The following is a 22,314-nucleotide window of genomic DNA, read 5'->3' on the forward strand; positions in this document are numbered from 1 at the left end:
CTCCCTAAGGTGGTATCCCCTTTTCATCTCAATCAGGATATCTCCTTACCTTCATTTTGCCCTCATCCAGTTCACCAATGTGAAAAGGATTTGCACTCGTTAGATCTGGTGAGAGCTCTCCGGCTCTACGTGTCTCGCACGGCGCCCCTGCGCCGTTCAGATGCGCTCTTTGTCCTTGTCGCTGGCCAGCGTAAGGGTTCGCAGGCTTCCAAGTCAACCTTAGCTCGGTGGATCAAGGAACCGATTCTTGAAGCCTACCGTTCTTCTGGGCTTCCACTTCCTTTGGGGCTGAAAGCCCATTCTACCAGAGCCGTGGGTGCGTCCTGGGCATTGCGGCACCGGGCTACGGCTCAGCAGGTGTGTCAGGCAGCTACCTGGTCTAGTCTGCACACTTTCACGAAACACTATCAGGTGCATACCTATGCTTCGGCAGACGCCAGTCTAGGTAGGCGAGTCCTTCAGGCGGCGGTTGCCCACCTGTAAGAGGGGGTCGTTTTCGGCTCTTTTTATCGAGGTATTCTTTTACCCACCCAGGGACTGCTTTTGGACGTCCCAATTGTCTGGGTCTCCCAATGGAGCAACAAAGAAGGGAATTTTGTTTACTTACCGTAAATTCCTTTTCTTCTAGCTCCTATTGGGAGACCCAGCACCCGCCCCTGTTCCCTTCGGGCTGTTTGTTCTTTTGTGTACACATGTTGTTCATGTTGAATTGTTCTTTTGGTTCATGGTTTTCAGTTCTCCGAACATCCTTCGGATTGAATTTACCTTAGACCAATTTATAAGTTTCCTCCTTCCTGCTTTTGCACCAAAACTGAGGAGCCCGTGATGCACGGGAGGGTGTATAGGCAGAGGGGAGGGGTTACACTTTTTAAAGTGTAATACTTTGTGTGGCCTCCGGAGGCAGAAGCTATACACCCGATTGTCTGGGTCTCCCAATAGGAGCTAGAAGAAAAGGAATTTACGGTAAGTAAACAAAATTCCCTTCTTTTCAGATGCTCGTTTTAATATCAGTGGTCCAGCGATCATTCCTTTTTTTTTTCTCCAGGAAAAATCTTAACTACATAATGTGTGTGTGTATATAATATTATAAATAGGCAGTGGTAGAGACTGTAAAACTTCTCTGGGTCATGTTCTGTCATTTAGTTATCTCACTGAGAGTACTTCCTGTTGGTATTAAGTTACTGCAATCAAGCGTCTGGGGTTTTCCCACTAACAAAGTTCATTTTAATCGATAAATCTTGGAATAATCATTCGTTTCACAATTGGATGTGTTCTAGAAGATTATATCATTACAGGGACATTTTACATATGTTTCCCTGCTATGTACTGTGTAATGGCCGTGTCTGACTGTACAGAGACATGGTCTGATCATACCACATCTCCTGGGTCGGGAAGGAAGTAAAGTATACAAACATTACAGCACGGGATCACAAATAATTCTTTCTTTGCAGTAAAACATTTTTTAAAAACAGGCTGGGAAAATGTTTTATTTCCCAAAACGAATCAGCTGTGATCATGTGCTGTATTGTCTTTATACGCTTTTGTGTCTTCCCCGGCAGCAGGAGATGTGGTATGATCAGACCATGTCCCTGTACGGTCAGACATGGTAATTACACAGTACATAGCAGGAACACATATATAAGATTATCTCAGCACACGATCATTTTTTTTTTATTTATTTATTTATTTTAAACACATGGAAATGTGGAAATTATTATTTCAAGATCTGCTAATTAAAATCAACTTTAAAATGAACTTTGTGAGGAAACCCCCTTTTAAATATCATCTAAAATTAGAGATTGATTTCTGATTTGAAAGGCATTATTTTTCTTTTTACTGGTATTCCATATTAACGTTTATATTCCTCTGCAGGCCAAAACTGGAAGACTGCTCGTGGGCAGAAATCATCATCTCTTCACATTTTGCAGCCTCTAGATATTGAGGTCGAACTTTCAAAGGCCATGGTAGAGCAAGACAGTCGAATGCCTAGGTAAGGGTTATTAATAAATAAAGATTTTTTATGCAGCTTATTTTTATACTTTCACATTGCCCATTTGACATTTCAATGACTGAAAAGTAAGAAATCTTAACCCTTGATGACAAGTACCATGAATGTATGACACATGTGCTCACTACATTAATGGTGCTGGGTTGGGTGGCACTCGTTCTGCACCCGCCACCTTCCCAATCCACATAACGGGGGTGGTGGAAGAAAGCGTAATGTGGGGAATGATCGAATTATAAAGGAGAGTTAAGTATGTGAATTGTAATGGAAAATAATGTTAACCAAGACAGAGGACATATAACTGCAATCAAGCCACAAAAATCCCACACATATAGTGCACAAATGATGAAGTAGAGCCTCATGCAAAACTTCTTTTAAAAAATTGTTGTTGAAACTTAGGGGAATTCTGAAACAGGATCTATATTCTCTACAGTTGTAGAAGCTGTGCAGTATTGCCTGAACGTTCTGCAGACCGTTCTTCCATAAGGCAAATATTTACAGTTTCTATATACCATTCAGCAAAAGTAGGTATCTGGACTGACGCCATTGTCTTGGTATGAAATAACAAGCAGATGTTTAACAAAAGCTGAGTAAATCCCTTTATGAGAACGTTTGAAGGAAGGTAGTATCCATAAAGAGCGATATGAGGAGTATTTTTAACCAACTATACAATGTATTTAATATTGACGTGTGTTTGATCGTCTAAACTTAAAAGGACACTATCTTAGTTTATCCCATGCAGTGAATGCCAAAATGTGAAATAAAGCCAAAAGGGCTATATTGCTCTCTTGGTTTATTTTTCTCTTGATTGAATCACTTCCTCCTCCCCCCCCCAAAAAAAAAAAGTAAAATTGAATAAAGGTGAACAGAAAGAAAAGTAAAATGGAATAAAGGTGAACAGAAAGTTGTATGGACCCAAAAATCGTTCCATTTAAAAACTACTGGTCATCTAATAAAAAATAAGTCCTAACAAAAACCTTTTGCAAGTTTTTATATTTGTTAGCATGTAGAAAAAGTTACTAGGTAATTTTTTACTGCAATATGAACAAAGTGGATTTTTTTTTTGTTTAATTCCATCCCATGTGGATTTTTACTTCTCAGCTCATTTGAGAAGAGGGCAGAAAAAATGGCTCTGTCTCCAAAGGATTACATCTGTTGTATTATTTCCGTCCTATGAGTATGCGCATAGTTTTTTTTTTTTTTTAGGTAATCAGAAGTTACAGGTGCTGGAGAATGATGAGCTAGCCAGACGTTGAATGTGGATTAAAGATGGTTTATTTCGGGGGCGTGGCCAGCAGGCAGCATGAGCGGTCGCATCTGAGAGCAGCTCCGCAGTCCAACGCTGATATATACTATTAGTCCTGCCGAAATTGGTGCCTAAATACACCTCCGGATTACCTGTGGTGCGGTGAGCATTCTGATCGGTACCATGAGTAGAGGTCGCAGTGCTGCGGCGGCTGAGAATCTGAAGATGTTTGCCCGAGACTCCCAGCAAGATGGCGCCGGCAAACAGGCAGAGCGGGAAACCAGTGAGGCGGAGGAGGAGGAGAGCATGGAGGCCGGATCCAAGGAATCGCAGGAGCTAACCTTACAGCAAGTTACTTTGCAATTACTTGCAGCGATCCAGGATTCAAAAGTGTCGTTGACGGGTAAAATCGAGGAGGTTAAGATCGATGTGGGTCTCCTCAGGCTGGATTTGCAAAACCTGAGAGAGCGGGTAAAGGAGACGGAGCAGCGGATCTCCACGCTGGAAGACGACGCAAGAGCGACGCCGGGCAGATTGTCCTCTTTGGAAAGCGCGGCAAACAACTGGGCTCAGAGGGCTGATGATCTGGAAAATCGCCTGCGTCGCAATAATTTAAGAATCCTAGGGATGCCGGAGAGGGCAGAAGGGAGCGACCCATGTAAGTTCATGGAAACATGGCTCTCCGAAACTTTCCCTGATGCGACACTGTCAGCGGCATTCGCCATAGAAAGAGCCCAACGGGTACCGGCCAGACCTCCTCCCCCAGGAGCGCAGCCTAGACCCCTCCTAGCCCGACTGTTGAGCAGCAGGGATAGAGATGCGATCCTTGGTGCGGCGCGACGCAAGGGCCCGATCTTACACAACAACGCTCCCATATTGATCTTCCCTGACTTCTCTGCGTCTCTCCAGAAAACGAGGGCATCCTTCATTCAGGTGAAAAAACGCCTTAGAGAACACCAAATTGCTTACTCCATGATCTTCCCAGCCCGTCTCAGAGTGGTTCATCAAGAGCGATCCCTGTTCTTTACTTCTCCTGCGGAAGCGGATGACTGGATCAACACACTGAAGAGGAAGCGCTGATGCGTTACAGTCACGGGCGATGCCTGGAGGGTCGTTGTCGTGATGGCGTCGCGGTTCTGATTCACTTATTTCATCTTCTTTGGAGTGAGGTCGGTAATGCGATTCTAATCCTTGGGACGTCGTGTCTGAAATCGCTGTTATGATCATTTTAGGATCATCCTACGCAGGTACTCGGCGTCCCTTGATACTGAAGGCGCGAAATATTTTTGTTTGTTTCATCCCTCCTGGCATGTGAGTGGAGCGGGGTGCGGGATCGCAATTGCGTTCACGTCCTGATCTTCTGGTTCCAGTTCGTTGAGAAGCTGATGAACTCATCTGGATGCGCTGGTGCGCTTGTGACCCCCCCGGAGGCATGTGAGTTTCCGGATGCGCCTATTATTGGTCCTCCATTGAGCCGGTTTCCAGGTTTGGCCCTCCTCGAGAGTGGGTAGCTTGGGGTCGCACCTTTGAATGTGATGGGTCCTACGTTCCCCGTGATCATTGTTTAGCCCAGTTTGAGCTTCGGATTACTCGTCGCTGATGGGACCGGATCGAGTTGACATCAGACGGGACATGGGCCAGACCGCTGTTGCAGCACCCTGAACTCTTTCATGCGATCTTGTTTTATCCTGTATTTTTTTGGATCCAAATTGGGACTTTACTCTGGGCTCGCAGTATTTGGCAATGCACTTAAGTTCATAATGTTGAATTTTGTTTTTTAGAGCTATACTAAGTTTCTAAGGTTACCATACGTCATAATAACTTATAGCCTAAGGTTACCTGCAAACTCTTCTCTTATTTCCTTCACACTCCCACTTCTTCCTTCCCCCTCCCCCCCTTATCAGCTTAATCCCTCATTCCCTTTCATCTCACCCCCCTACTCCCTTCTTGTTCTCTTATTCTCCTTCTACCTTCAGTCTCCCCCTGCTCTTTTCTCCAGCCTCCCTCTTCTCCCTTCCTCTTTCCCCCCAGTTCCTCCCAGTTTGCCCTCAGTCACTTTTTCTCCTCCTCATATCTCTATATTCTCTTTCTCGCCCCCCTCCTCTAACCCTTATTTCAATTTCTCCCCTCTCTTTCTCTCCCCTACCCTTTTCTCTTTTTTCCTCCCCCCCCCCCACTCCCCTTTTTTTTTTTTCTCTTCCCTCCTCTTCTCCCCTCCCCCTCTTTTTCTATCCTCTTCTATTTCTCTCTTACTTCTATCCCCATCTATTCTTGGTCCTTTCACTTATGCACGATTAAAGGCTATGCTGCAGGGTAATTCATGTTATTGGACTGCTGGAGAAGCTTAAGTCCTTGTTTGAGGACACCCCCGTACCAAGTACACCATCTAGCCACGTTGGTTCACCCTAGTCGTTGCTAGGGAAAATCTCTCCTGGTCACACTACTGGACCAGTTCTTATCGGCTGTGTGTGCGCAACCGATAGTTTGTATTTAAGGGTACGTTTACCCAAGTTCTACTGTAGGTTAAGTTTTTGACATTTTCCTAGCAATTCAGCAAGTGGTATCTTTCAATGGCTTTAAGCTTGATGACATGGAATGTTAGGGGACTGGGCACATCCAGGAAACGGGCGGCAGTATTCGCCCATATCAAAAGATCCAAAGCTCAGATTGTATGTTTACAAGAGACCCATTTATTGTTAGAAACCACTAGAGTGCTTCAGAAGCCTTGGGTTCAATGGGAAGCTCACTCTGTTCATTCCTCATATTCTAGGGGAGTATCGGTACTAATTCATAAAGCTCTGCGGTGGGACCCGGGTAAGATGATAAAGGATAATGATGGGAGGTATGTGTTTATTCAGGCTCACATCGATGGGGTTATGATAGTGATCTTAGCCATATACATCCCCCCTGCGATGGGAATCTCGATTCTGTATGAGGCAGCTAAGTTTGCCTCACAATTCCCACAAGCCTTGGTGATCTGCATGGGGGACTTCAATTTGATTAATAACACAGGACTGGATAGATTCAACACCCGACAGGTCCCGATCTCCCCCACGATACAAACTAGACTGAGTGCATTCTTACAGGAGGTGGGATGGTGCGACATGTGGCGGTTTTTTAACCCAGTACTGAGAGAATATACATGTTATACTCCAGGGAAAAACTCATTATCTCGAATTGATTACATTTGTGGAAATGAAAGAGTCTGTGCCCATATACAATCGGTATGTCATCTCCCCAGATCAGTATCGGATCACTCCCCGGTATTTGTAAGCATTAAATGGTAAGGATGTAAATCTCGTAAACTGTCACAGAAGATTAACCCTTGGTGGCTTTCACTCTTTGGTACCAATGATAGGATTCCTGATCAGCTCAGGGCATACACGGAAATGAACTCCGTGGAAGAGAATCACTCGGCCTATTGGGACGCGCTCAAGGCGTATTTGAGGGGATGCTGTCACTCCTCTATCTCTTATATCAAGAAACAGGCGGCCAGAGAGGAAGAGGAACTGGCCACCCAAAATAGAGTGCTTGAACATAGATTCACCTCGGACCCTTCTGAGGAAAACAGATCTCAATGGCTACAGGCTGGGAGGAAATATCTGTTGTACTTGCAAGATAAGGCTAAGAGACATGTATTCTTCACGAGCCAGAGATATTTTGAGCAAGGGAAACCAATCCAGTAGTTTACTAGCGTTCCTGGTGCGTCAATCCAATAGCTCACCTGCGGTCCTTAAGATCAGAGACCCTAGTGGCGAATCAAAAACTTCCGTCAATGGTATTCTGGAGGTGTTTCTGGACTTCTATAGGAACCTGTATGAGTCCAGGCTGACCGTGTCAAGGGAGGAGATCGCTGATTACTTACGAGATCTGGAGTTTCCCAGACTGACTTCGGCCCAGAGATCGGCCCTGGATGAGCCCATTAGTATGGAGGGAGATGGTGGAGGCGATGGGGGCCCTCAATAGGGGTAAGGCGTCTTGGCCAGACGGACTCCCGATTGAAATTTTTGACAAATATCGGGGGGAGCTGGCTCCAGCCCTCCTGGAGACGGTTGAGGCTTCGTTCCGCAGGGGACGGTTGCCTGATTCCTTTTACGAGGCAACCATCGTCCTACTATTGAAACCAGATAAGGATCCATTGGATTGTGGCTCGTACAGACCGATCTCTTTGTTGAACTCTGATTACAAAATTCTTACCAAAATTCTAGCAACTAGACTCAATAAAGTGATCTCCTCTATAGTACATGAGGATCAGTCGGGATTCATTCCGGGTAGGAGTACCTCGGATAATCTGAGGAGGGCGCAGGTGGTCTTACAGATGGGCATCAAGTTAGAGGAGGATTGGGCTCTGGTCTCCCTGGATGCGGCCAAAGCCTTTGACTCTATAGAATGGCCATACCTGCTGGAGGTGCTGCGGGCATTTGGTTTCAGCAACGAATTTATCAGATGGATTGAGATTATACATAAAGCTCCATCTGCTAACATTCAGGTGGGTGGCGGGGTGTCGGAAACTTTCCCTTTGGGGAGGGGAACCAGACAGGGATGTCCCCTATCCCCTCTCCTGTTCGCCCTTGCCATGGAACCGCTGGCGGTGCGCATTCGGGCGGACCCAATTTACCAGGGAGTGAGACACCGTAAGGGAGATGAACGTTTGTCTCTGTATGCAGACGACTTGCTACTGTTTGCATCTGATCCGGATTCCTCCATTCCTAGAGCCGTGCAATTAATTGACCGATTTGGGGAGTTCTCGGGTCTGTCAATAAACTGGTCAAAGTCATACCTCCTCTTTCTGTCTCGGAACAGAGAGGAACTGGTGAACAATCTTATATGTAGGGTTCCAGTGGTGGATCATTTTAAATACCTTGGAATTATACTGGCGGGAAGCCCTTCGGAGATGATAGTAAGAAATATTGCCCCCTTATTATCACACTTCGGGGAGAAATTTAATAGATGGAGCCAACTCCCGCTCTCGGTGGCGGGAAGGATTAACCTCCTTAAAATGATAGTGCAACCAAAGTGTCTCTATATTACCCAGCATGTATTTGTACAGATTCCCCGCTCTTTCTTTCGGTCCCTGGAATCTTTAATGATTACCTTTGTCTGGGGCACATCCAGATAAAGGGTCCAATTGGCCAAATTACAGAGACCCAAGGACATGGGGGGTATGGCCCTTCCTGATCTTTATAAATACTACCTGGCCGGACAATTGAAATATCTGGGTCAATGGACACTCCCCGGGGTTAGGGGTTCTCCGGAAGGACTCCTGGCAGAGTTCACAGGTGTGGATCTCCTGTGGCCGTTGTTGACGGATCACAGGAGGGCCCCTGAGGGTCGTGTCCTCCCGATGCACAAATTGGGGGCCAGGATCTGGAAAGAGGCTAAAGCCATATTTGGATTTCATGATGTACCAACTGAGACACCCATATGGGATAACCTGGACCTTCCACACTTTTGTGGGTTGCCGGGGTTTGGCGAATGGAGGAATCGCGGAATAGTCTCCCTGGGATCACTGGTCCGGGATGGTGAACTCCGCCCCTTTGCACAACTGCGTACGGAATTCGATTTGCCGGAATCTCATGGGTTTCAGTATCTCCAGATTAGGCATGCCTTTCGGGCTCAGTTCTCTGGTCGTGGGGTTAGATTCTCTTCCTTTCTAGTCATTGGAATTATTAGATCGCAGGGCCCTGGTGGTCTTATTTCTAAACTATACTCCTCCCTCATTCGGGCCAAGGCCATGAACAGTCCTCTTTCTGTCCGAGGGAGGTGGAGTGCCAGGATCCCTGAAATTGATGTAGTGTGGGACGATATTGTCGAATCCCACACGTTGGTCTCTCCTGCAGTTAATAGACTGATTCAGTTATATATAATACACCAAAGTTATATCACTCCCCAGAGACTGAACAAGATGAAAAAGACGAATAAATTGGTGGGGATGGGCTGTCCGAGATGCGGGAGAGACGGTGCGGATTTCTGGCACATGATATGGGATTGCCGAGTCATTCTCTCCTATTGGAGTGAGATTGTAACGACTCTTTCCGCCATACTTCAAAAAGCGGTTGCTATGTGCCCAATCCTGTGTCTATTTGGGGTGGTAGATGTACACTCCTGGTCCCAAGATGAGAATCTATTAATAAAAAAGGTCCTTTTTCTGGCCCGGAAGGGCATTATACTAAATTGGATGAGCACTCGTCCCCCAACTAGAGCCTCTTGGATTGCATTGGTAAATGCTATAATTCCGTCAGAACAATTTGTTTATAAGACAAGAGGCTCTTTAAATAAATTCGACAAAATATGGGGTAGATGGATGGGATCGCCCTTGACTGGAGGATCACCCGGCTCCCTGGCTGATAACCTACGGTTGGTATTATCGCAATAATAGCCAATAATGCCCCAGTGGGCGGAAAGGAGACACATGTGATTCATGATGCACTGTATCAGGGATATTACGAGATCCCTGAATCCTGGGTTGCACTCTCCTTGTTAACATGGGCTTTTTGCCTCAAGATCGATATATCTCGCGAGCTGACACCTTTGCTATGTTTAATGTACTATGACCATGCTGAAAGTAATAGACGTTGACTTGATTGTTGTTGCTTTATTACCTTGATTATCAACCAGTTTACATGTATTTTTTACTGTACAATTTGCTGACTTATCCTCTAATGTAATGATTTACTTAACTTTCAATAAAACGAGTTTAAAAAAAAAAGATGGTTTATTTCAACTGGTTTAAAAGTGATCCTCACTTCTTCAGGAAAGCCGAGGGGTACCTGGTTCTGTTTTGGATCTTTCTCAACCTTAGGGCTCGTTGCTTCTGCAGCAGCTGTTTCTAAGGTATATACAAGGTTGTGTTAAGGCCACGTCTCACTAAGCGACATCACTGCTGAGTCACGGTTTTTGTGACGCAACAGCGATCTTGCTAGCGATGTCGCTGTGTGTGACATCCATCAACGAGCTGGCCCCTGCTGTGAGGTCGATGGTCGTTGCTGAATGTCCTGGACCATTTTTTGGTCGTTGCTCTCTCGCTGTGAAGCACACATCGCTGTGTTTGACAGCGAGAGAGCGACGATCTGAATGTGCAGGGAGCCGGCTTCTGCGGACGCTGGTAACCAAGGTACACATCGGGTAACCAAGCAAAGGCTTTGCTTGGTTACCTGATATTTACCTTGGTTACCAGCGTCCGCAGCTTCTAGAAGCTGGCTCCCTGCACACGTAGCCAAGGTACACATCGGGTAACTATAAGCAAAGCGCTTTGCTTAGTAACCAGATGTGTACTATGGTTACCAAGCACAGGGTCATTACACGGGTTGCTGGTGGCTGATCTCTCATCGCTGTGGAGATCTGCCTGTTTGACAGCTCACCAGCGACCATGTAGCGACGCTCCAGCGATCCCTGCCAGGTCAGATCGCTGGCTGGATCGCTGGAGCGTCGCTTAGTGTGACGGTATTTTTAGGCAGAGCCTTACAAGATGAGTGACCTCCCATTTTTACCTGATCAGACCCTATGGCGCTCATTTGTCCACAGCTCTCTAGTCCTCACTAGACACAGTTACATGGTGTATGGTCTTCCCAATATGTAATGGTAGTTCATACAAGAATCAATGTGTCCCTTAATGTTCCTTTTTTTTTTTTCTCAGAAATTCAATATAATATTGGAATAACTACAAGAATAATCAGTTATGTTGGTAAACTAAACATAACTGCAGCCATAGGAAAGACTGGTGTAGCATTTTATCGTTTCTCTGAACATTGCCTCTTGCTATGGCCCACGAGCATCTTGCTGGTTCTTCACTTGTGAGGGCAGCCTCATATTTCACAAGCACTACTTTCTCAGCAGACACGTACATGTATGTCACTATAGATTGCTAAAGATTTTTTTGTGTACTTCTAGGTTTAAGGTGTCTGGTGAATTGCCATTGCTGCGTCTAAAGATCTCGGACTATAAAATACAAGGAGTATTTGAGTTGGTTAATAGTATTCCTCTTCCTCAGTCTCCGGCTAGTACCCCAACCACAAAGGAGAAAAAGGTAAGTCTTTTCTCTGTGTAGTAGATGCGATCTTGTAAGGCTTGTATCTGTGTTTGCATAGTTTTACAGGTTTTTTTTTTGTTTTTTGTTTTTTTACATAATTTTAAGTTGAAGAAAGTCAGTGCTTTAATGGGAGTTCATATCAAGCACAGTCGCTCTGAGCACACTTGGCATGGCCGAACAGTTCAGGGCACCTTCCCACTTGCTTGTTTTGCGATAATCTCAGCCTCCCTGTTCCTTGATTGACAGCTCTGCTTTTACAGATGGCAGAGGAGACGGTGAACATAAAAGGGAAAACAAGTAAAGGGAAGTTGCACGGAACGGTTTGTTCAAACCATACATAGATTCTTGCCGTTGCCAGTCACGAAGTGCTGACAAACTCTTCATAAGATATCAGGACCTTTAAAAACAGTGTTATTTTAGCACCCCTTATTTTTCTGAACACTGAGGGTGGTGTAGTAACAATATGACAAGGTAGCGGAGATTATCTAATATACATGCTCCAGACTTGTGGTACAGTTGGCACCACAAAAACGTTCATGTGTTGTACCCCATTGTTTGACACTTTGTCTGCTGTGATTAAGAAGTTTGTGGCTCCGCAAGGAATTATAAGGTTTCACTTAAAAGGGGTGTATATTAAAGGGCTGCTTACATTTTCAGAAGCAAGCATTGTTGACCTTAGGGAGATCAACATAGTCTTTTACTAGGCATTGCCCCCACTAGCCAGATTCCTACTCCACACTGATAAGGGGCAAATACCCCGAAACGGCTGTCTGTGGATGGATACCATGTTTGGTATAGGTAGTCTCCTTGACTGGAGACTGCCCTTCCCGTGGTTGTTCCTTCCCGGTGAAAGACCTGGCTAGTTTCCTGGCAGCGTTGAGAAACACGTGATAGTGTCTCCGCGGCTTTCCTTTTTGCATACATTTTCAGAAGTGCACCACTACTTGCCGTGAGAGTGGCACGCTCCTGAAAATAGACAGTTCAGTGGAGTCGTATGGTTAAGCTCTCCAGTGCTACTTGCAGAGGGAGCTTTGCCTCTACAGCATTGGAGGGGTTGTGTGACACTGAAGCTAACTGGATCTCGCAAGCTGCCAAGTTGTGCTTGCAAGCTCTACAACACATTGCAAGTGTGCGCTTCTTGCTTCAGTAGGTGGATAGTGATGTAGGCAAAAAACTGACCTATACATTTATAAATCCCTTTGTTGTTGAGAATGTAGAGGATTTTTAATAAGTGGTAAATTGCAAAGTTGGTGGTATCTTTCATTTTGCAGATTAACATATTATGGACGATGAGTAAACCCCTTTTAAATTAGGCAGAGAACCAAGATTGCAGTAAAATTTTGGCATAAATTGCAGGCACAAAATTAACTAATAGGTGGTGCAAAGATATATAAAAATGTCTACAGATTCACCTAAGTTTAGCAAACAGCATGAGCTCCTGTGATATATTTGGTAAATTTTAAGACTGTAATCTGTCTATGCTGTATATAAATGTCATTTTTAGTAAATTGCCTCAATGACCTTTTTTACTGGAATGGCGGCTGAACAGCATTTTAAATTAATAATAAAGATGTGTACGAAGTATGAATAAAAATTATTGATACTTTTAAATGAAAAAGCGATGTCTATTATGTCTATGTCTGTTATTTTAGCCCAAGATACTGATACAAGAATCCTCAGCTTAAGACTGAAGTCACACTTGCGTGTAACTCGAGTGAGGATTGCATCGTTAGCACCGGCCGCCGGCTCTTCTAAAAATAAGCTGGTCAGCTACATGTATTTATATGAAGCTGACCCGCTCTTGTTAGGAGAGCTGGTGTCCTGGGCAGTGCGATGGGATCCTCGTGCGAGTCACACACAAGTGTAACTCCAGCCTTTATATGCTTTAAAAATACTTTATCAAATTGCCCTCCATGACAGCACCACTGGAGATTAATTCCATTAACTAATTGCATACAGTAGTCACAAATTTTAAATAGTCTGTCTCCACCTCCACTCTTCAGTATTTTTCCTTTAGTTTTGGTGTCATAAGTGAGGTTACGTAGCAGAACGCTGTAGCTGGAGGCAGAATAAGTACTGTTAGGCCGGGGCCACACGGGGACTACTGCGATCCTCGCATAACACTCTGCTCATGCTGGCAGCACAGTGGGAGCCGAGTATCATGTGAGTATCACTGCAACTGAGGTCCGATCATGCGATCGAACCACAGCTGCGGGGGGCAGGCCGACTCTGAGGAGGGGCGAGCCAGCGCTGAGAAGGGGAGGGCCGGCGTAGAGAAGGAGAGAGAAGGATTTATCTCTTTCTCTCCTCAGTTGCCGGCTATTGCCATTCTCGTTCTGCACTCGCGGTACAGCAGTGTACTGCAAGTGCAGTGCGATTTTTATCTCGCTCCATAGACTTGAATGGGTGCGAGAGAAGCATGGATCGCATTACACTCTCAGCATGCTGCGACTGTTTTCTCTGTCTGATTAGTGCTGAGAAAATAATCGCTCACGGGTGCTGACACATAGGCTAATATTGGTCTGACTGGAATGCAATGTTTTATCGCATTCCACTCGCTCCGATTTTCATGCCGTCTGTCTTAGGCCTTAAACTCAATCTGTGAACTCTTAATTCAGCTATAGTTGATTGCTGTGCTATCCTCTTCTCTGTGATGCCCTTGTCTCTTCTGGTCTTTGGACTATACCAAATCTGCAGCACTTCCAGGTAATGTTGTTGTGGTTATATTTGCTCACGTCCTCTCATCAGCTATGACGTTCTCTTCACTGTGAATTTGACGCATTCCTGCTGTTTTCCCAGTTCTGATCAGGGTTCTGGTCACATGCCACACTTTTTTTGGTTTGCTAGCAAATGGGATGATGCACTTCTGGTTCAGGGGCATGAAGAATGCTTCTCCAGCTGCAATTCTGTTACCAGTAGTGTTGAGCGACTAGTTAACTATTCGTACTCACTATGCTGTTAGCAAGTACTGTCTGCTACTCGCATATTCGTTACGAATAGTGGGCGCAATATAAGTCAATAGGAAATACTCGCTAAGTAGCGACTAACCCGAAAGCTGTAGTATTCGCTACTGGCATGAAAAGTACGGCTTTCGGGTTAGTCGCTACTTAGCGAGTATTTCCCATTGAATTACATTGCGACTGCTACTCATAACGAATTTGTGAGTAGCGGACAGTACTCGCTAACAGCATAGAGAGTACGAATAGATAACTACTCGCTCAACACTAGTTACCAGCAATGGAGTTCTGGTTCCAGTACCACACCTGGCTTGTGGTATATTCACATTGATATGGGAAGGAGAATCCTCCAAAGATTGTGGAGTAGAGTGCTGGAGTGTCAGGAACGACCTATTAAGCAACTTTTGACCATGGAACACTTCTAAGATAGGATCTATTAATATTGATTTGCAGTCTACATTATGTCTGACACTAAAGGCACCACCTCTCTCGCTATAAATCTGGAAAATTCAGTACAAACCCTGGTGCAATATATGTAGACTAGAAGGGTTGGTACTATTACTTTGGGGGTCCTAGATCTTATGTCCTCCTCCCTCTTACTTTTATCATAGTAGAAAGGATGCCACCTCAAGGTTTAAAGATATATGCACCTCTAATCCAAAAATGTGCCATTTATAATCAAAAGCAGTCTTCCTCTAATTAGAAAAAATAATTGGAGGACATCATCCCTTCCTTTCCTTTCAATGAACTATAGGTTCCTTTGCTGATAACTCAGCAGGCATTGCCAGTGAAAGTTACAGCTAGAGTAATGGTCCTGCCTGATACTTCAAGATGAGCCCTTTCTCTTAAAATGTGGCCTCGTGATATTATCTCCAAAACCAAACTTTGTTCCATTCCAGAGAAGAAGGGAATTTTGTTACTTACCGTAAATTCCTTTTCTTCTAGCTCCTATTGGGAGACCCAGACGATTGGGTGTATAGCTACTGCCTCCGGAGGCCACACAAAGCATTACACTAAAAAGTGTAAGGCCCCTCCCCTTCTGGCTATACACCCCCAGTGGGATCACTGGCTCACCAGTTTTAGTGCAAAAGCAAGAAGGAGGAAAGCCAATAACTTGGTTAAACAAATTCACTCCGAGTAACATCGGAGAACTGAAAAACCGTTCAACATGAACAACATGTGTACCCGAAAAAACCCAAAAATCCCGAAGGACAACAGGGCGGGTGCTGGGTCTCCCAATAGGAGCTAGAAGAAAAGGAATTTACGGTAAGTAACAAAATTCCCTTCTTCTTCGGCGCTCCATTGGGAGACCCAGACGATTGGGACGTCCAAAAGCTGTCCCTGGGTGGGTAAAGAAATACCTTATGTTAGAGCTGCGAAGACAGCCCTCCCCTACGGGGAGGCAACTGCCGCCTGCAAGACTCTTCTACCTAGGCTGGCGTCCGCCGAAGCATAGGTATGCACCTGATAATGTTTGGTGAAAGTGTGCAGACTCGACCAGGTAGCTGCCTGGCACACCTGTTGAGCCGTAGCCTGGTGTCGCAATGCCCAGGACGCACCCACGGCTCTGGTAGAATGGGCCTTCAGCCCTGATGGAACCGGAAGCCCAGCAGAACGGTAGGCTTCAAGAATTGGTTCTTTGATCCATCGAGCCAGGGTGGCTTTGGAAGCCTGCGACCCTTTGCGCTTACCAGCGACAAGGACAAAGAGTGCATCGGAGCGGCGCAGGGGCGCCGTGCGGGAAATGTAGATTCTGAGTGCTCTCACCAGATCTAACAAATGTAAATTCTTCTCATACCGATGAACTGCATGAGGACAAAAAGAAGGCAAAGAGATATCCTGATTAAGATGAAAAGAGGATACCACCTTCGGGAGAAACTCCTGAATGGGGCGCAGCACTACCTTGTCCTGGTGGAAGACCAGGAAAGGAGCCTTGGATGACAGCGCTGCTAGCTCAGACACTCTCCGAAGAGATGTGATCGCTACCAGAAAAGCCACTTTCTGTGATAGTCTAGAAAGTGAAACCTCCCTCAGAGGCTCGAAGGGCGGCTTCTGGAGGGCAACTAGGACCCTGTTCAGATCCCATGGATCTAACGGCCGCTTGTACGGGGGTACAATATGACAAACCCCCTGCCGGAACGTGCGCACCTTAGGAAGTCGTGCTAGACGCTTTTGAAAAAAGACGGATAGCGCCGAGACTTGCCCTTTAAGGGAACCGAGCGACAAACCTTTTTCTAACCCAGATTGCAGGAAAGAAAGAAAGGTAGGCAATGCAAAAGGCCAGGGAGACACTCCCTGAGCAGAGCACCAGGATAAGAATATGCTCCACGTTCTGTGGTAGATCTTAGCGGACGTGGGCTTCCTAGCCTGTCTCATGGTGGCAACGACCCCTTGGGATAATCCTGAAGACCCTAGGATCCAGGACTCAATGGCCACACAGTTAGGTTCAAGGCCGCAGAATTCCGATGGAAAAACGGCCCTTGGGACAGTAAGTTTGGTCGGTCTGGTAGTGCCGACGGTTGGCCGACCGTGAGATGCCACAGATCCGGATAGCACGCCCTCCTTGGCCAGTCTGGGGCGACGAGTATGACGCGGCTGCAGTCGGATCTGATCTTGCGTAGCACTCTGGGCAAGAGTGCCAGAGGTGGAAACACATAAGGGAGCCGGAACTGCGACCAATCTTGCACTAAGGCGTCTGCCGCCAGAGCTCTGTGATCGCGAGACCGTGCTATGAAGGTTGGGACCTTGTTGTTGTGCCTGGACGCCATTAGGTCGACGTCCGGCCTTCCCCAGCGGCTACAGATTTCCTGAAACACGTCCGGGTGAAGGGACCATTCCCCTGCGTCCATGCCCTGGCGGCTGAGGAAGTCTGCTTCCCAGTTTTCTACGCCGGGGATGTGAACTGCGGATACGGTGGAGGCCGTGGCTTCCACCCACATCAGAATCCGCCGGACTTCCTGGAAGGCTTGCCGACTGCGTGTCCCTCCTTGGAGATTGATGTATGCCACCGCTGTGGAGTTGTCCGACTGAAGTCGGATCTGCTTTCCTTCCAGCCACTGCTGGAAGGCTAGTAGGGCAAGATACACTGCTCTGATTTCCAGAACATGGATCTGAAGGGTGGACTCCTGCTGAGTCCACGTACCCTGAGCCCTGTGGTGGAGAAAAACTGCTCCCCACCCTGACAGACTCGCGTCTGTCGTGACTACCGCCCAAGACGGTGGTAGGAAGGATCTTCCCTGTGATAATGAGGTGGGAAGAAGCCACCATTGCAGAGAGTCCTTCTGTGAAAAGGATACTTTCCTGTTCAGGGATGTTGACTTCCCGTCCCATTGGCGGAGAATGTCCCAATAAGAGGACGCAGATGAAACTGCGCAAACGGAACCGCCTCCATTGCCGCCACCAACTTCCCGAGGAAGTGCATGAGGCGTCTTAAGGAGTGCGACTGACCTTGACGGAGAGTCTGCACCCTAGTCTGTAGTGACCGCTGCCTGTCCAGCGGAAGCTTCACTAGCGCTGAGAGGGTATGAAACACCATGCCAAGATACGTTAGTGATTGGGTCGGTGACAGGTTTGACTTTGAGAAGTCGATGATCCACCCGAACGTCTGGAGAGTCTCCAGCGCAACATTCAGGCTGAGTTGGCATGCCTCTTGAGAGGGTGCCTTGACAAGTAGATCGTCCAAGTAAGGGATCACTCCCTGTGAGAGCAAGACTGCTACCACTGCCGCCATGACCTTGGTGAACACCCGTGGGGCTGTCGCCAGACCGAATGGCAGAGCTACGAACTGAAGATGGTCGTCTCCCATCACGAAACGTAGAAAACATTGGTGCTCTGTAGCAATCGGCACGTGGAGATAAGCATCTTTGATGTCTATTGATGCTAGGAAATATCCTTGAGACATTGAGGCAATGACGGAGCGGAGGGTTTCATCCGGAACCGCCTGGCCTCCACGTGCTTGTTGAGCAGTTTTAGGTCCAGAACGGAACGGAAAGAGCCATCCTTTTTTGGCACCACAACCAGATTGGAGGAAAACCGTGTCTTGTTCCTGAAGAGGAACAGGGATTACCACTCCTTCTGCCTGCAGAAGAGCATCGGCTCGGTGGGGACGTTCTGAAGAATCGAGTCGGAGGACGAGAACAGAACCCTGTCCTGTGCACGTGGGCACAATGTCCCTCACCCACCGGTCTGTGACCTGTGGCAGCTAAATGTCGCAAAGGCGAGCGAGTCTGCCATCAACCGCGGATGCGGAGAGATGAGAGAGCTGAGAGTCATGAGGAGACCGCCTTGGTAGCGGTTCCTCCGGCTGCCTTCCTTGGGCGTGATTGAGCCCCCGGAAACTGAGCCCCTCTGAGGCTTTTCAGCTCTTTTGGACGAGGACAATTGGGACCTGCCCGAGCTTGGGAAGGACCGAAACCTCGACTGTCCTTCCAGGACAGCATTAATAGGGTAAGTCGCAATGCAGACATTGCGAGGTTACGGACGCCTCTGCGGCACAAATGTACATATGCTCAAGACCAGCTGTGCAAGAACAGCTGAAAAGCTTAGGGTGCCCATACGGCTGTAAATGCCGGAGCAACCGACACGCCGATAGCCTCATAGACAGATTTCAACCAGAGTCCATCTGTCTGGCATCTGTAAGTGAAGTCTCATCTCCACTGCAACTATAGCTCTAGCCGCAAGCCTGGAGATTGGAGAATCCACCTTTGGACCCTGGGTCCCACGCTTGACCACGTCAGGGGGAAAAGGATAACGTGTATCCTTAATACGTTTGGAGAAAACGCTTATCTGGTAAGCGTGGTGTTCCTGGACTGCTTCTCTGAAGTCAGCGTGGCCAGAAAAATACTCAATCTACGTTTGAGCTACTGAAATGGGACTTCTCCTGCTGTGAAGCTGACTCCTCCGCTGGGGGAGCTGAGGGAGAAAGATCCAACATTCCATTGATGGACGCTATAGGATCATTCCTTATGGCGTCACCATCCGGTGTATCCGGATTGAGAGCGTTGTCAGGATCAAAGTCCTGATCAGCTACGTCTCCTTGGACAGGGTTGACAGGTGGTTCCTTTGGCCACGTCTAGTAGAGACCCCGGCTGACCAAGTGCTCCAGGGGAGCATTGCACACAATGGGGTTCAGTGCCGTGGAACAGTATCACATGCAGTAAAAACAGCATCGAAAGCCTGAGTTGCTTATATGCTGCTGCCGACTAGCCATCTAGGACATAGCCAAGAATGGCGACCGTACAATGCAATGTATAGCAAACAAGCATAAAGTACAATGAACACTGCAGCACATGCAATACAAGCAGCATAGAAAGCCTGTGCCTTGGCACCCCTGCTTTTCTGCTGCTGTAGACTAGCCATCTAGGGGAATATAGCCCAGAATATCGACCATACAGTGCAATGTATAGCATACAAGCATAAGTACAAATGAACACTGCAACCCCTGCAATACAAGCAGCATAGAAAAAACCTGTGCCTCAGCACCCCTGCTTTTCTGCTGCTGTAGTCTAGTCATTCTAGGCGAAAATAGCCCAGACTAGCGACCGTACAGTGCAGTGTATAGCATACAAGCATAAATACACATGAACACTTCAGTACATGCAATACAAGCAGCCTAGAAAGCCTGTGCCTTAGCACCCCTGCTTTCCTGCTGCTGATGTGTCGCCATCTAAGAGGGCATATAGCCAAAAATAGCGACCTATGCAGTGTAAGCATAAAAATACAAATGGACAACTGCGGTATTTAGTGGGGTCAGCACTTCAGGTGCCGCTTACCGCCCGCCTATAAGCGGGTGTGTGGTCGCCCTAGTCCTGTGCCTGGTCGCCCAGAGTCCGATCTCTCAGCTCGGACTGCAGGAATGGCTGCCGGCGTCCTTCTCCCGCTCGTGTGAGTAGGGGCGGGCCGTGGGCGTGCCCCCAAGTCAGAGCGGGAAACCGGCGTCCCACAGTGTCCAGTGAGAGGGCTGGAGCATGTAAATAAGGCCTGCTGATTGTACAGCGTCTCTCCCCTACCCTGATTGACAGGGTGGGGGCCGGAACGAAGCGGAGCTAGGCCGCAAAAGCCGGGGACTGGATTTATAAGCGGTCGGCGCTAAGTCCCCGGCGCACTACAAGTCCCAGCCGCGCCGCCGCTCCCGGAGCGTCCGGCGCGGTAGTTCCCCATACATAAAGTCACTCAGCTAGGCTGTAGTGACTGTAACCCTTTACTGTCCCCGGCGCACTAGCACACCCAGCAAGTCTGGAGTGTGCTGTGCCTGTGTGTACGGGGACACAGAGTACCTGAATGGTGCAGGGCCATGTCCCTGAACGGTACCCAGCTCCGTATCCAGCAGGTTCAATGGGTCTGTGGATGGAGCCCGGCCTCAGGGCTTTGGGGCCGGTAAGATCCCACTTCCTCAGAGCCCCTCAGGGGGATGTGGAAGGAAAACAGCATGTGGGCTCCAGCCGCCGTACCAGCAATAGGTACCTCAACCTTACAAACCACAAGCGGGGTGAGAAGGGAGCATGCTGGGGGCCCTAGTATGGGCCCTCTTTTCTTCCATCCGATATAGTCAGCAGCTACTGCTGACTAAACAGTGGAGCTATGCGTGGATGTCTGACCTCCTTCGCACAAAGCAGAAAACTGGTGAGCCAGTGATCCCACTGGGGGTGTATAGCCAGAAGGGGAGGGGCCTTACACTTTTTAGTGTAATGCTTTGTGTGGCCTCCGGAGGCAGTAGCTATACACCCAATCGTCTGGGTCTCCCAATGGAGCGCCGAAGAAAATGTTTCCATACTGCCTTGGATGATTACTACAGTAGGCTACAAATAAAAATAAATCTCTTTCAGAGCCAAAGGCTTCTAAAGAGGAGTTTTGCTTTTTGTCCACAACAGTAACAACCATTTCAATATTCGAGTAATAAGGTGGAATGTTGGGGATACCCCAAAAGGGGTAATGGCAGATAACTGTTGCTTAGTCAGATCTGACCTAACATGCTAAGAAAGTTGGGAGAGCATCAGTAGGAAACTTTTTTTAATAAATGGATTTTAAAATCAATCAGAGAAGGATTCCAAATCAAGTTTTTAACTTATCCTTCAAAAAGTTTACAAATAACATCGCTTCCATCTCCGACCTTACTGAGTTCCCTAAACATTGTCAATCATAAACTCCTGACCATAAGCATCATCTCCAAAGTTGAAGTCTCAGAACAGGGTTCAGAATTTTACTCTTTGTGGTAAAAAAACAGTGTAACTTAAAGAATAATAAATCTGAAGCCACTGACCAAATATAAAACGTACACTCAGTTAAAGATGGAGTCTATAAAATCTATTATTTCTCTGATGCGAAAAGACTTTATGGTCAATATTGATCTCCAGAATGCCTACTATAACATCCCTATCTATCCAATGTAAAGTAAGTTCCTGAGATTTGCCATTTCAAGAAACAAATTTGTCTTCATTTCATAAAGATGCGAAGGTACTTCTGAGAATAATCATGTTTATTTTTGGCTCCATGATGGCATTTATTCATGCAGTGGCTTGGGCTGAAGCACACACAAGGCCTCTTCAGTCCGTAATTTTATTCTTTCAGACTAATCTTCGTCATATCTGAATAAAAACATCTCCCTTACGTCATGCAATCATCTGCCCTCTGGAGGCTAAACATGAACAACTTAAAGGAAAAAAAGGTGTAAGTTAGCATTACGTCTGATCAAAATATTCACAAGTGCCAACAAGAGGGTGGGGTGCTGTTTTTGCCTGGAAGTTTTTTAGGAAACATAGTCTCAGACTCCCAGCCAACAATCCTCATATTTCCAGGAGCTAAAAAACACCTGGAAGATACGTCCAAGTCTGAAAGAATTATTTAGAAGACTCATGTTTGATTATATCCAAACAGATCTGATACATCAGAGTGGCACAAATCAGAAGAATCCCCAACAGCATTTTTACATGCACAATCTTTCCTCTGTCTTTTTTTTTTTTGCGAGGTGCAGAAAATTTGATTATAATCAAACATACAATCAGACATTCTGAACCTCAACTACAAAGAATTGATCAGGTTTCCTGAGCTAATGAGAAGATCACTGATCGTCATTTTGTGG

The 22,314-nt window shown here is 46.7% G+C and overlaps 1 protein-coding gene across 4 annotated transcripts in view; it reads left to right on the top strand.

The window, feature by feature from the left end:
* VPS13C (vacuolar protein sorting 13 homolog C) overlaps window positions 1-22,314 on the top strand; it is a 492,503-nt gene that overhangs the window by 182,530 nt on the left and 287,659 nt on the right. For all 4 annotated transcript variants that reach the window (XM_075345525.1, XM_075345526.1, XM_075345527.1 and 1 more), the window contains 2 exons: window positions 1,873-1,990; window positions 11,142-11,277. In XM_075345525.1, the coding sequence (XP_075201640.1) occupies window positions 1,873-1,990; window positions 11,142-11,277 (254 nt within the window). The remainder of the gene's footprint in view (window positions 1-1,872; window positions 1,991-11,141; window positions 11,278-22,314) is intronic.

The sequence above is a fragment of the Anomaloglossus baeobatrachus genome, chromosome 4, assembly GCF_048569485.1.
Source record: "Anomaloglossus baeobatrachus isolate aAnoBae1 chromosome 4, aAnoBae1.hap1, whole genome shotgun sequence".
NCBI classification, from domain to species: domain Eukaryota; kingdom Metazoa; phylum Chordata; class Amphibia; order Anura; family Aromobatidae; genus Anomaloglossus; species Anomaloglossus baeobatrachus.